We start from the raw sequence: 13,846 nt of genomic DNA on the forward strand, positions 1-13,846 counted from the left end.
CTGCTTAACCTCCGCTAGAGACTAAAATTAAGGGGAACCCCACGCCAATTTTTTTAATAATAAATCCTTTATTTTAATACTAAATGACAAGTACAGTAACCAACACTATCACTGTACTTCATATATATGTGACTGACATGTTTCTATCTATCTAATCTATGTGTGAAGCTCTATTCTGTCTGTTATAAATTGTCGGGTACCGATGCTGAATTGCCGGCCGGCTTTTTTAAAGAGACGGTGCATGAAAACACTATTATTTGTTTTAATAAATCCTTTACACTAAATGACAAGTACAGTAAGCAATACTGTCACTGTACTTCATATATATGTGACTGACATGTTTCTATCTATCTAATCTATGTGTGAAGCTCTATTCTTTCTATTCTAAATTGTCGGGTGCCGGCTTATGCCGCTGCTGAATTGCCGGCTTTTCATATATTGTCACAGAAGCGATGCGAACTTCCCTGCTCCGGACACAGCGCAGCGCTTCTGTGACAAGTGAAAGCTGTCGGCACAGGAGCCCTGCGCTGTGTCCGGAGCTGGGAATACGCAGCGATGTGTCAGTTTCAGCACAGAAGCGCTGACTGTCTGGACCTACCGCCGCCGTATTTTAACTCCCTCCACCTTATATTAACTCCGACATGGCAGGGATACGGCCACGGCAGCTTATTAACACCCCCAGAGTATCCCCGCATGTCAATTTCTGAAAGTTTAAAAGCATTACCGGCGTATAAGACGACCCCAGACTAGACAGAAGATTTTTCAGTCTTCAAAAGTCGTCTTATACGCCGGAATATACGGTAGGTAAAATATACAGACGTGGTGACGTGTTTCTATTGTACTTTTCCTCTGATTGTTCCACTCCTGATTTTGGCTTATAAATACTGAGGTAAAAAACTCACCAAATACTTAAATTGTGTACGTGGCCTTATTTAAGTTAGTTTACTTATGTTTTTTTACTGCGTTTTTGTGTGTGGTTTTTTAACATGCGTTATTATTATGTTTTTGACGCTGTGGTTTTTGTCTCTTTTTGGTGTGTCATGCTTTAAATAAAGCTGCTTTGTTTTTGATACTTCCTGGTATTTGGCTTTGACAAAACTTTATTGACATTCTTAGGTGCGGATTTTGGGTATGTTCACACTAGGCATTTTTTCAGCATTTTTTATCTGCAACAAAACCTGATCTCTTGGTAGTAAAGTTTCTGCTTCCAAAAAGCAGGTTTTGCTTTGTTTTTGCTTGTTTTTTTGCTGCGTTTTTGCTGCGTTTTTTTTCACTGTCCATTTGTCTCATTATGCATGCTGATAAAGTTCAGTGGGCAAAAAAAAAAACCTATTCAACTTTATAAGGTTTTGGCACCAAAAACACAGCAAAACCTGATACCTGCATTTTTTCAGCATTTTTGTCACTGCCCATTACTTTCAATGGGTGAAAAAATGCTGAAAAGACGCTGAAAGAAGTGACATGCTCTATTGTGCAAAAAAACCATGCATAGCACAAAATACTCTTGACACAAAAACAAGTGCGTATGCATGAGATTTCTGAGATCTCATAGACTTTACTGGAACTGTAAAACGCAGCTAAAAATTAGAATAAAAAAAGCATAAAAAAACGCCCAGTGTGAACATACCCTAAAAAGGTATGTGCGTTTTTTACCTGCATAATTTCTGCACCTAATGCAAATCTATCGAGAAATTTCACACAGAAAACTCAGCGTACCCGCAAGAGAAATTGTCATGTTGTGGATTTGAAACAAACACCGGAGGTCAGTTTACACTTCATTAAAAAGAAGCACAGTGGCCATGACATTTCTTCTAAATCGTATCCACTTTTCTGGAACTGTAAGACGCTGCATTTTTTATGCACCTAAAATATGCAACGTCAAAAATGCACTTAAAGCTCATCACCTAAGTATTTGGAAGCCAAAATCAGGAGTCATTAAAAAATACAGAAGTGGTGACGTGTTTCTATTATACTTTTCCTCTGATTGTTCCACTCCTGGTTTTGGCTTACGAATACTGCGGTAAAAAAACTCACCAAACATTCATGTGCACGTGGCCTAAAGAAGAAAAAAAAATCAAAATGTCGAAATTGAGTTTGTTTGGTGACCATACCTCTCTGAAAAAATGCAATAATCAAAACATCATATGTATTTAAAATTGGTGTCAGCAAAACCATCATCTCGCCATGCAAAAACAAGCCCTCGCACAGCTTAATCGTTGGAAGAATAAAAACATTACTGCTCTCTCAAGCAGTTTTCACTGATTGCAAAAAAATAGATATGTTGGTTTGTGTAGCTATTCTGCAAACTCCTGAATTTTTTGCATTACTTAAATAAAAAAATCTATGCAGGTTTAGTATCTGACCTGGAGAATCATGCTGCCAACGCCAGGTCATTTTTACTATAAATTGAAAGCTGTATAAACAAGACCCAAATAACAATGGAGGAATTGAAATTTTACACCATTTTATCCCACTTGGGAGTTTATTTCCAGGTTTTCAGTGTATTCTATGGTAATATGAATGATGTCATTCAAAACTACAACTCAGCCTGCAAAAAACAAACCCTCCTACAGCTCTGTCAATGGAAAAACAAAGAAGTTATGGCTATTGGAAGAAGAGGAGGGAGAAATACAAACTTAAAAAAATTAGAAATTAGCTGCGGAGACAAGGGTGTAAGGTCAATGTCCAAAGGGTGAAAATGAGCAAAGTGCGTCACTGCTGATGTATTTCTAAAATCTTCCTGTTCTAGTTTGCTCCAGCAATGACCCTGTTCATCTTTCATTTTTTTACAGATGTATTAACCAGAAGCAGTGTTCAGGGTCATAAAGGTGAGGAGTTCCTTGATGTATTGACTAGTCTGAAATATATGACTGCTCTGTAGTTAAATAGAGTATGCTGGCCTACAATTTTAAGTTATTTCACTATGTCATTAGGTGGAGTTTTTTTCATCTGGGAGAAGAGAACAACCACTTCCAATCATCTCTGGTAGTGAGCTTTTCGGTCCCAACAACAAACAATTTTGCATGTTTTGAGATCCAACATACATGATCTTTCCCCTGACTTCTTCTGCCAGTAAGTGATTGGAAGGTTTACAGTCCAGCCATAATTAATTTATTAGCTTATCCTTCTGAAACCACCTGCCCTATCATAACATGAGTCTCACAGAGACAGAGGGACTTAGGATGCATTATTTCCATCTACTATCACATATTGTACATTAGTTGGATTTTTGGGTGACTTAAGGATTTACAGAGAGCCTCCAGGTAGGAAAAGGGTAACTACAGGCTGCTATAAGGTGAGCATGATGCCACTTTTTCCTAATCATATATTACAGTGACACATCAAGTCTTAACAAGAGGAGTCATACAGAAGAACATGTATAGCTAAACATGGAGCTGAATGTAAGATGTAACCAAAAGAACTGCTTTGAATAATCATTAGATAACCCCAAAAGGATTTACAGACTATTTACTTTATTATAAGGATACCAGTTAGACAAAACAGAATAAAAGAAACATCAATGAGACAATAATTAAAAAACACACACAATATAAAAAAAAGAGGCAGAGGAACATGAGCACCATAAACCAGGGCAGAAATTTTTCTCACTCATTTTTCTGATACACATTTGTGGTTTTAATATTCATCCTTTATTTTTGTTAATTATAATTGTTATTTTTATATACTTGTCCCTTGTGCTTTATATATGAATATATTTACTCATTATATTGCTGATACACAACCATGCATGGTTCATGGTGTTCATGTTCCTCCACCTCCTTTTTTTTAATATTGTGTTGTTTTTTAATTATTGTCTTGTTGATGTTTCTTTTATTCTGTTTTGTCTGTCTCGCGTCCTTACAATAAAGTAAATAGTCTGTTTATATATTTATTAAACAAAGATAACACAAGTAAACACAAAATGCAGTTTTTAAATGAAGGTCTTTATTATTAAAGGAAAAAGAAATCCAAACCTCTAGGGCCCTGTGTGAAAAAGTGATTAACCCCTACCCCCTTAAAGCATAAATTAACTGTGGTTTATAACATCTTTGGAAAGCTGAGCTCAATTCTCCTAGCCACACAGTCTGATTACTTCTCTCATAGCCTGATTACTGCCGCACCTGTTCTCAATCAAGAAATCACTTAAATAGGACCTGCCTGGCAAAGTGAAGTAGACCAAAAGATCTTCAATAGCTAGACGTCATGCTGCGATCCAAAGAAATTCAGGAACAAATGAGAGGCAAGTAATTGAGATCTATCAGTCTGGAAAATGTTATAAAGCCATTTCTAAAGCTTTGGGACTCCAGCAAACCACAGTGAGGGCCATTATCCACAAATGCCGAAAACATGGAACAGTGGTGAACCTTCTCAGTAGTGGCCAGCCGACCAAAATTACCCCAAGAGCGCAGCAACGACTCATCCAAGAGGTCACAAAAGACCCCACAACAAAATCCAAAACAATGCAGGCCTCACTTGCCTCAGTTAAGGTCAGTGTTCATGACTCCACCATAAGAAAGAGATTGGGCAAAAATGGCATGCATGGCAGAGTTCCAAGATGAAAACCACTGCTGAGCAAAAAGAACATAAAGGCTCATCTCAGTTTTGCCAGAAAACATCTTAATGATCGCCAAGGCTATTTGGGAGAATACTCTGTGGACTGACAAGACAAAAGTTGAAATTTTTGGAAGGTGTATGTTGTATCATCGGCGTCTCTGCCTCCTGCTGGGCAGAGACGCCGTTTCCCTCACTGCCGCGGTCCCGGTCCGGCGTCTTCCTGCTCCCCTCCTGCTGTTGCTGTGGCGTGCTCCGCGCGCAGCTTCCCGGGCACTGTGCTTAGGGCGCGTGCGCGCTCCCTCCCTCTTGAAGGGGCAGCACGCGCCGTCCTAAAGAGTCCCCGGCCAATGGCAGGAGGACTTCCCCTTTATTATGCACCTCCTCCAAAATGGAGGTGCCTGTGCAAGGTTGTTGTTTTGTGTGCTAACACTTTCCCCAGCCCTCAGGTCCCACTGCCTGTCAGCCTTGCCCGCCAGTCTGTCTAACAGTCCTGCCCACCAGTCTGTCTATCTGCCGTGTCCGCCAGCCTGCCTACCCGGAGCACCTGCCAGTTACCTGCCATGCCCGCCAGCCTGCCTACCTGGAGCACCTGCCAGTTACCTGCCCTGCCCGCCAGCTTGCCTACCTGGAGCACCTGCCAATTACCTGACATGCCCGTGAGCTTGCCTACCCGGAGCACCTGTCTGACTATCCGCTTTACCCACCTGCTTGCCTACCCGGAGCACCTGTCTGGCTATCTGCTGTGGTCACCAGCTTGTCTACCCAGAGCACCTGTCTGGCTATCAGTTGTACCTGCCTGCTTATCTACTTGGATCACCCGCCAGCCTTCCTGCCGTGCTCATCCGCTGTACCAGTCAGCTCCTGTCATCCGACTCATGGGAGTCACCTGCTCTCACACAAGGTCGGTCCCAGAGTGGCACCTGGTTCACCTGCCCGGTCCCTCCCTGGTTCACGGAGTCAACTAAGCCACCGTTTGACCTAGGTCGATCCGAGTAGGCACTTAGTTACACCCCTCTGGTCCCTCCTTGCACCGAAGCACAGAGGTTCCACCACCCGGACCCGTAACATATGTCCCATTACATCTGGCGTAGAAGTAACACAGCATTTCAGAAAAGGAACATCATACCAACAGTAAAATATGGTGGTGGTATTGTGATGGTCTGGGGCTGTTTTGCTACTTCAGGACCTAGAACACTTGCTGTGATAAATGGAACCATGAATTCTGCTGTCTACCAAAAAATCCTGAAGGAGAATGTCCGGCCATCTGTTTGTGACCTTAAGCTGAAGCGCACTTAGGTTATGCAGCAGGACAATGATCCAAAACACACCAGCAAGCTAACCTCTGAATGGCTTAAGAAAAAAAAAATTAAAACTTTGGAGTGGCCTAGTCAAAGTCCTGACCTTAATCCCATTGAGATGGTGTGGCATGACCTTAAAAAGGTGGTTCATGCTCAGAAGCCATCCAATGTGGCTGAATTACAGCAATTTTGCAAAGATGAGTGGGCCAAAATTCCTTCAGAGCATTGTAAAAGACTCATTGCCAGTTATCGCAAATGCTTGATTGCAGTTGTTGCTTCTAAGGGTGGCCCAACCAGTTATTAGGTTTAGGGGGCAGTCACTTTTTCACACAGGGCCCTGTAGATTTGGATTTCTTTTTCCCTTAATAATAATGAACTTCATTTAAAAACTTCATTTTGTGTTTACTTGTGTTTTCCTTGTCTAATATTTAAATTTGTTTTGTGATCTGAAACATTTACTGTAAGTGTGACAAACATGCAAAAGAATAAGAAATCAGGAAGGGGCAAACACTTTTTCAAACCACTGTATTTGTCTGTGCTTGAATCAGTGTCTCATTGCCCTTCTATATGTTTTGATTAGGGTTATATTCCTTCTACTATAGGTTTCAGTCTGAACGTACAATGTGCCTTTGGAAATAATTTGCAATGTCAAAGAATAAATTAGTAATAATATATTTTTTTCTACAAATGTATCATCAATTTAGATCTTTATAGCTGTTCTGACAGAATTAGATTTGATCAAAAAGATTGCAGGAGCCTGATTAATTTACAAACCTCCTTATACTTATCAGTATCCCTGAAACTTCTTCTGATTGGTGGGTGCGGCATGACTTTTTGTGTGTAATGATGATACGAGTCGTGCCATACCTACTAATCTAAAGAGGTGCCGGGGTTGCCAGGAGGTAGGAAGAGGCTCTTAGGTTCTGGTCTGGTGGACTCGGACTTACGGCATGGCTGCTGGAATAGGGTCCTGTGAATCTTTTAGCTCAACTCTTCTAGTCATCATGGGTTTAACCTTTTGTGATGTTGCGGTTTCTAAAAGCTATTTGCAGGAAGATATTGCAAAAATGAAATGGTAAAGTCATTTGAGCCAGTCCCAATTCCAGATTTGGTGGTTAAAGGAGTTATACGGGTACATTGTGTTTCAATTTTTTATCATGTTCATGTTCTCATAATTTTGCAGAACTTGTCATTTTCTAGAGATGAACTCTTGTTTACTTAATATCTTTTTAATGTAAGAGTATTTCAAGGAAAACTTTTCCACAGATTCCTGCTATGGTGACCCGCTACAGGTCAGTTTTGGTTCCAGTCATCTACAGGAAAGATGCATGAAATATATGGAAATGAAAGGAAGTTTCAGAAACTACTAGGTAAATGTGTCTCTTCAATGCTTACTTACCTCTTTGTGGATGGCAACCTTTAATATAGCGAGTTACGCTAATTAGGGTAAGGGTATTTATACTGGCCAGGCCAAATAGTAGAGTGAGAAATCCATCCACCTAAAGTAAAAACAGATGTAAGACATTTCAATTAATTTAATACTGTATAAATAAAGTTATTATTTTTAATGAACCTTTCTGAGAACAGCAATTTAGTTAGCATGTGTTGGTGTGCCCACACACGCACAGACACATAATTGAAGTATCAAGCCCAAAGTGATGCTGTATATATAATAATTGTGCTTACACAAGCATTAAGTAGAGGAATTGTATGTCACTGTTCTGTTATACCCCATAACCCTCATGTTCTTGCAGTTTTTATGGGAACCGTGTCTCTGGTTGGCAGAAATTGGGATTTTAGAGAAGTTTTCCCTTTTGGTTTGCTGTTACCAAAAGGGAAGGTAGGAAATAATGTTGGCTTCTGATGTAAAGTCAGTGAAAATAACTTTTAGATTGGGAGTGTAATGTTCAGATGGTAGAATAATTTTCTGTTTAGGAGGTTGTTCTTAAAGAATTGGGTGCTGGGTACAATCTGGGTGCCATAAAAATGTTGTCTCAGATTTGTCACAGATTTCACCTTATGCATTGCAGAGAATGAAATTTATGGTTAACATCCGCAGATACAGTTACCATACTACAGAATTGAAATCCTTATTGCATGTCATTTTCTCCCCATTTTTTAAGCATCATATGGATAAGATTTGTTGAAATCGTATCCACTTTTCTGGTGCTGCCATACACTTCAGATTTGTTTGCCTGCAAATCCAGATGGAAAATTTTCAGCGCATCCTTAGAACATAGCCGTAACTTGTTGTCAGTAGGAACAATAATTTAGGATGCAAAGACACAAATATTTTACCTTAACATATCTGACTCATCGATGTGCCAAAGGGCAGTTGACGTAATTTCCAGTGATCCCTTGATAAGCAATGAGCCATAAACTATCTCTAGAGACCAAAAAGAGGTCTTCCTTTACTCGTTAGATCACATTTCAAAAGCTGAAGCCAAAGCCCTAAGCAATGAGCATTTGTCATGTTCATATATTGATTAATAGAATTTCTTACTGCCGTAAAAGAAACGTTTATGTCATCTGTTATCTTATCCATAAAAGAAAGGAAATATGGCCACTAATCTATTATCAAAAAGAGGTCCCATATCAAATAGCTAGGGTTCAAATTATGGCTTGCTCTTTGCTGCGGCTCCCCTGTCAGACTGAGACGCTGAGCAATGATCAGCAGTCAATGGCCAGTCGCAGCATCTCAGACAGAGGCGTGAGGATCGTGGTCCCAGGTTTGAGGGAGCTCACTAGGGCCACCTCTATTTTCAGTTGAATGAGCGTCCTCAGATGCACACATGGTTGAAAAATATTGTGGAGCACAGATCCACTGAATCCCTTCCCCGCAATATCTGTACATACCACCAGCCTATAAAATGCTAGCAGCAGCAGCTGATGTTGACATCCCTGTTGCAAGTAGCGCACTGATGTCACTGCATTGCACCGCCATCTACACAGCTCTCAGAAGAAGGAGCTGCTCATCACGGGAGTAAGGAGAAGTGAGTGAATTGGTTGTTCTTTTTTTTAATTACAGTGTAAAAAACGCCAGAAAGGTAGACATTTTATTGTATGGGTGCCACAGAGGGGGACTTTATACTTTAGGCGGGCAGAAAGGTGGAATTTATACTGTGTGTGGGTTCCATAATATTGGACATTGTAATGTATGGAGGGCCATAGTTCTCTATGGGGACCACAATAGGGGGATATTGTACTACATGGAGACCAGAATAGATAACATTATACGGTTTGGGGGCCAGAATGGGAGACATTATTGCTATATTGAGGCCATAATAAGACACATTATTCTCTATGGGGGGCACAGTTATTACTGTATTTAGGACCAGAATTGGGGCATTATTACTATATTGGGGCCCAAAATAGGGAACATTATTATTGTATGGTGGCCAGAATGGAGTACATCATTATTGTATGGAGGTCAGAATGTGAGACACTATACTGTATTGGGGCCACAATGGGCGTCAAATACTGTATGTGGACTACATTAGGGGACATAATTATTCTATGGGGGCCAGAATGGAGCACATTATAGGTCTACACCAGTCAATTTGTGGCATTAAACAACTGCTGATTGGCTACATGTTTGCCGATTGGCAATCGTTTAATGGACTGTTCAGACAGACTGCATTTAATATGCACATAGAATAATCAGTAATAGATCAGTAATAGATAGTTTATGTGCACAGAACAATCATTGATCTCGACAGCACATGCCCTGTTTACTATGGACAATGCCAGTCTAACAATCATTTAGCCTGATTAATGAGTATTTTACTCATTCATAAGGTAATTGGCAGCTTGTTTGCGCAACATGATTATAGGCAAATGATAATCATGAAGTGTAAATTCAACATAAAAGACATAAAAGCAATTGATGGATGATTAGTGCTACTGCCTGCTGATTTCTATTTATGTAGAGTTTTCTGCATTGCTGGATGCTTGTATATAATTATTATTTATATAGTTTATTCACTGCTGAATTGTATGTATTTTTTTTTTTATTTCTGGATGCTTGTATATACTTATGTATACGGTTTCTTCACTGCTGATATATAGTTATGTGTACACTTTTTTCATTGTTTAGCGGTGGAGATGGGGTGAGAGTACCATTTGATTTGTTACTCTGAGGCAGCAAAAAATTGGAATCGGCCCTGTTAAAAGTCTATTTACATGGACATTAAATGTACTATAGGTATGTTCAGTGTACTGTATGCACTGTTTGTGTTAACTGCATGACACTATTTACATGGACAAGGTTGTTATTCATCTGGGTGATATTTATGTCAATGTTTATCTGAGCACTGTATGTGCTATCTGGGCTCATTTATCTAAGCACTGTATACCTTTCTCAACCAGGCACTGCATGCATTAAAGGGAATTTGTCAGCAGGTTTTTGCTATCTAATCTGAGGACAGCATGACGTAATGGCTGAGACACAGATTTCAGAGATGTGTCACTTATTAGCTTGTGTGCCAATGTTTCCATACAATTAATGTTTTATCACAAACAGATTATCAGTACCCAGGCTAGCTCCTTTGTGCCAAGTGGTCTGATTACGCCCCCTCCTCTGATAAGCAGCTCACTGTCAATAGACAATGTACACAGAAAGCTGTGGTGTGGAAGGGGCTAACTTTTTCTGCTAGACCTAAAAACTCTGTGTCAGAACCCAGTAATCTAAGTGATATATCATTGTATTCAGCTTCCCTTTGCCTACATCATGCTGCTCTCAGACGATGTAACAAAAAGCTAGTGAAAGATTCTCTTTAACTATATCTACTTTATAAGCAGTGTGCTGTGACCTATTTATTTGGGATCCAAATTTCTATATTGTATATATTCTATATAAGTATTTTAATATTTCATTATTTGATGTGTGAATTCCTGATGAGGCAAAATTAATATATGGAAAGCAATAGAAAATGATTCCAGTGAAATTAATGTACGGTAAGAGTTTGTTTAGACAATGTTTTTACTGTTTTTTTTCCCCCATACATTTTTGGAAAAAACACAGAGTTTTGCAGTACTAGCGACGTGAAAGATTTCTGAAAACTCATGCACGTGCAGCTTATTTTTTTCCTTGTGGCTTTAAACCACCAAAGCGTTTCTTTAAATATGCAGCATGTCAATTCTTTTAGCATTTTTGCAACAAAAACATGTAAAAAAAAATGTAAAAAAACATGCATATTTTACACAGCGTTTTTACTGCCCACACAAAAATCTGTTGCAAACACTTAACATGTTCACATATCCTGATACTTGTTTCATCCATGCATAATGTATTTTACTTTGCTCAATGCTTTGCACTTTGCTCCTGTTTATTTATCACATCTCAGCTGTCATTGAATATTTTACCAACATTTCTCCCCTAATCCCTTTTTAACAGAGTTAGAATGGATTGAAAACAGATTGCCAAAGTAGCTATTGTATGTCAACTTAGTCTGCAGCTCTAATCCTTCCATTATCTGCTAATAAAGCTGCTGCACAAGTCACAGAAACCACATCCGATTTTTTTGTCAATTGGTTTTGCTGAGTTTTATTTCCTTCTCAGTAGCAGAGAGGGCACTTTATTGTTCTGTAATCAAAGACATTTCTGTTGCTGCTTTCCAGATAATGACTTAGTATCTAAAAATGGACCTTGTAACGAATAGTAACACTTTGGCATTCTTAAATGGCTTCCAAACCTTGTTTGCTTGTGTAAAGGAGGAAACTGCTTAGTCAAGTGTTCATGAATTTTTACAGTATATGTACAACTCATGTAATGTAATATTGCCTGGGAATTAAAGGGGAAATCCAGGCAAAAATGATTACTTGACATGTCAGAGGTATGTATCAGAAAATCTCATGGCTAACATTAATGTTCAGAATTAAGAGTGGCGCTTCAACCTCTTGAGGTCCCATCCATATTAGAAAAGGTGGGATATCTTGACCCTTCTGGACAGATGATGTCTGGGGTAAAAAGGATTGAGGATATTGAATTTGATTCCGAATGCATGCCAACAGCTGTCTAAGGTGTATGAACCCCTTAAGATTTCATGTACTAAAAAATTCCTGACACATTCCATTGATTTAACTTGTAGTGCTTAGCTATCTGATTGTCAGTGCTTAGGGGGATCGTGGGGACATCACACTTTGGGGGATGACAGGGGACACCATACTGTGAAGGGGCACTGTAGCAGTATCATACTGTGTGTGTGGTTCATTTTAGAGAACATCTTACTCGAAAAGGGCTGTTAAATAGGTATTGTAGTATTTGAGTACACTAGGGGGCTTCAATATGGGCAAAATTACTGTGCAAGTGCTGTAATATACATCCCTAACTCTGTCTTTAAAAATTTGGAAGTATGACCTTCTGTGATTGTGCCTATGAGCTGTGACCACACCTACTCTGTCACATTTAGTTTTTGTTATGTAGGTCCTAATTAGGACATTTGCTATGTGGCCCCATGACTTTTATGTATGGACTCAGTGGTTGTTATTACTTGAAGGGGGCATTGGGGTACTATAACCTTCAAAGAAGCATATGGGACATTATTACTGTTCAAGGACAAAAAGGGTTAGGCTGCGTGCCCACTATGCGTTTTTCAAGCGTTTTTGCCGTGGAATTTCCGCAGCAAAAACGCTTAAAAAATGCTTGGTAATACGTGCCCCATGGTCCCCAATGATAATCCGATTGTGCTGTACACATGCTGCGGAAATTTCCGCTGCGGATTATCATTGCGGAAAAATACGCAGCATGTCCATTAATTTTGCGGACACGCAGCGTAATTGCCGCCATTGACTTGCATTGAAACGCTTAATATCCGTGTCAGCACATTTGCACACACGGATATTAAGCGATTCTATGTGTGAATGGTACCCGGGTTTGGAGAAGAGGACACTCTCCTCCAGACCCGGGTACCATAGTACCTGTAAAAAAAAGAATTTAAAATAAAAAATAAAGATTATACCTGCCTTCCGATGGCCCCCAGCCTCCTCAGCGATGCGTCCGATCTCCTGTATGGGTCGCGGTGGTGTGAGGACCTGCCATGACGTCATTTAGTCAATGATGTCATCGCAGGTCCTTTACACCACCGCGACCCATACAACAGACCGGACGCGGCGGAGAAAACGCCGGGGGACATCAGAAGGTAAGTATAATCTTTATTTTTTATTTTTTTACCATTCTTATTCTTTTCTTTTAACTATTACTTGGTTAAACTATATAAATCCATGCCGGTTGCATGGATTTATATAGTGTGACCAAGTTGTCAAGCAGTTTTCCAAGTGTTGCTAAAATCGCTTGGAAAAGAGCTTGATAACCCACATGCAGAAATGCATACAAAAATGCTTGACAAACGCTTCTACCAGGCGGGAAAACCGCATGTAAAATCCGCATGCATTTTTCCTGCCAGGGAGAAGCAGAAAAAATATGCAGCATTTCTGCATCATGGGCACATAGCCTTAGTATTATTTTCTAGATAGCACAGTGGAGAGTACTTTTACTTTCCATAGGACACTATTATTTTTAGATGCACACTCTATCAGGTGCATTGTATGTATAGCTTTTTTAGGGAAAGGAAATAATAATACTAGTGATACAATTTTTGAATTATTGGGTTCACTGTTCCATGCAGCAGGTGTAGCTAGAATGAGGAGTTTAGGTTGGGATTCGATGGGGACAGTGTAGGAAATCTGAGAAGTCAAATGTGTCTTTCTTATAAATTCTGCAGATGAGTCTTGACTGGAAGAAGTTGTCCCATCAATTTTTCCGCTAGATGGAAAAGATTGGAAAGGTTATAAAAGTGAACCACCCGAACCAGAAAGAACGTCACCTGTAGGTGACGAATACTGTATATAACTGAGCTGTAATCACTATCTGGTCACTGTATGTGGATAATATCTTTTTAATATCTTTTTAATGTAATGTTTTATATATAATAGATTGGTGGTGCAATTCAGTCATTATGCAGTGATAGATGTATGGTGGTATAATTGGTAATATT

The 13,846-nt window shown here is 39.6% G+C and overlaps 1 protein-coding gene across 2 annotated transcripts in view; it reads right to left on the minus strand.

Moving 5' to 3' along the window:
• The window catches only part of LOC141258383 (visual pigment-like receptor peropsin), a 58,181-nt gene that overhangs the window by 15,767 nt on the left and 28,568 nt on the right, over nucleotides 1-13,846 (minus strand). For both annotated transcript variants that reach the window (XM_073673382.1, XM_073673381.1), the window contains exon 3: nucleotides 7,252-7,351. In XM_073673382.1, the coding sequence (XP_073529483.1) occupies nucleotides 7,252-7,351 (100 nt within the window). The remainder of the gene's footprint in view (nucleotides 1-7,251; nucleotides 7,352-13,846) is intronic.

The sequence above is a fragment of the Phyllobates terribilis genome, unplaced genomic scaffold, assembly GCF_046119375.1.
Source record: "Phyllobates terribilis strain yellow unplaced genomic scaffold, ASM4611937v1 Scaffold_3__8_contigs__length_932513732, whole genome shotgun sequence".
In the NCBI taxonomy this organism is placed as follows: Eukaryota; Metazoa; Chordata; class Amphibia; order Anura; family Dendrobatidae; genus Phyllobates; species Phyllobates terribilis.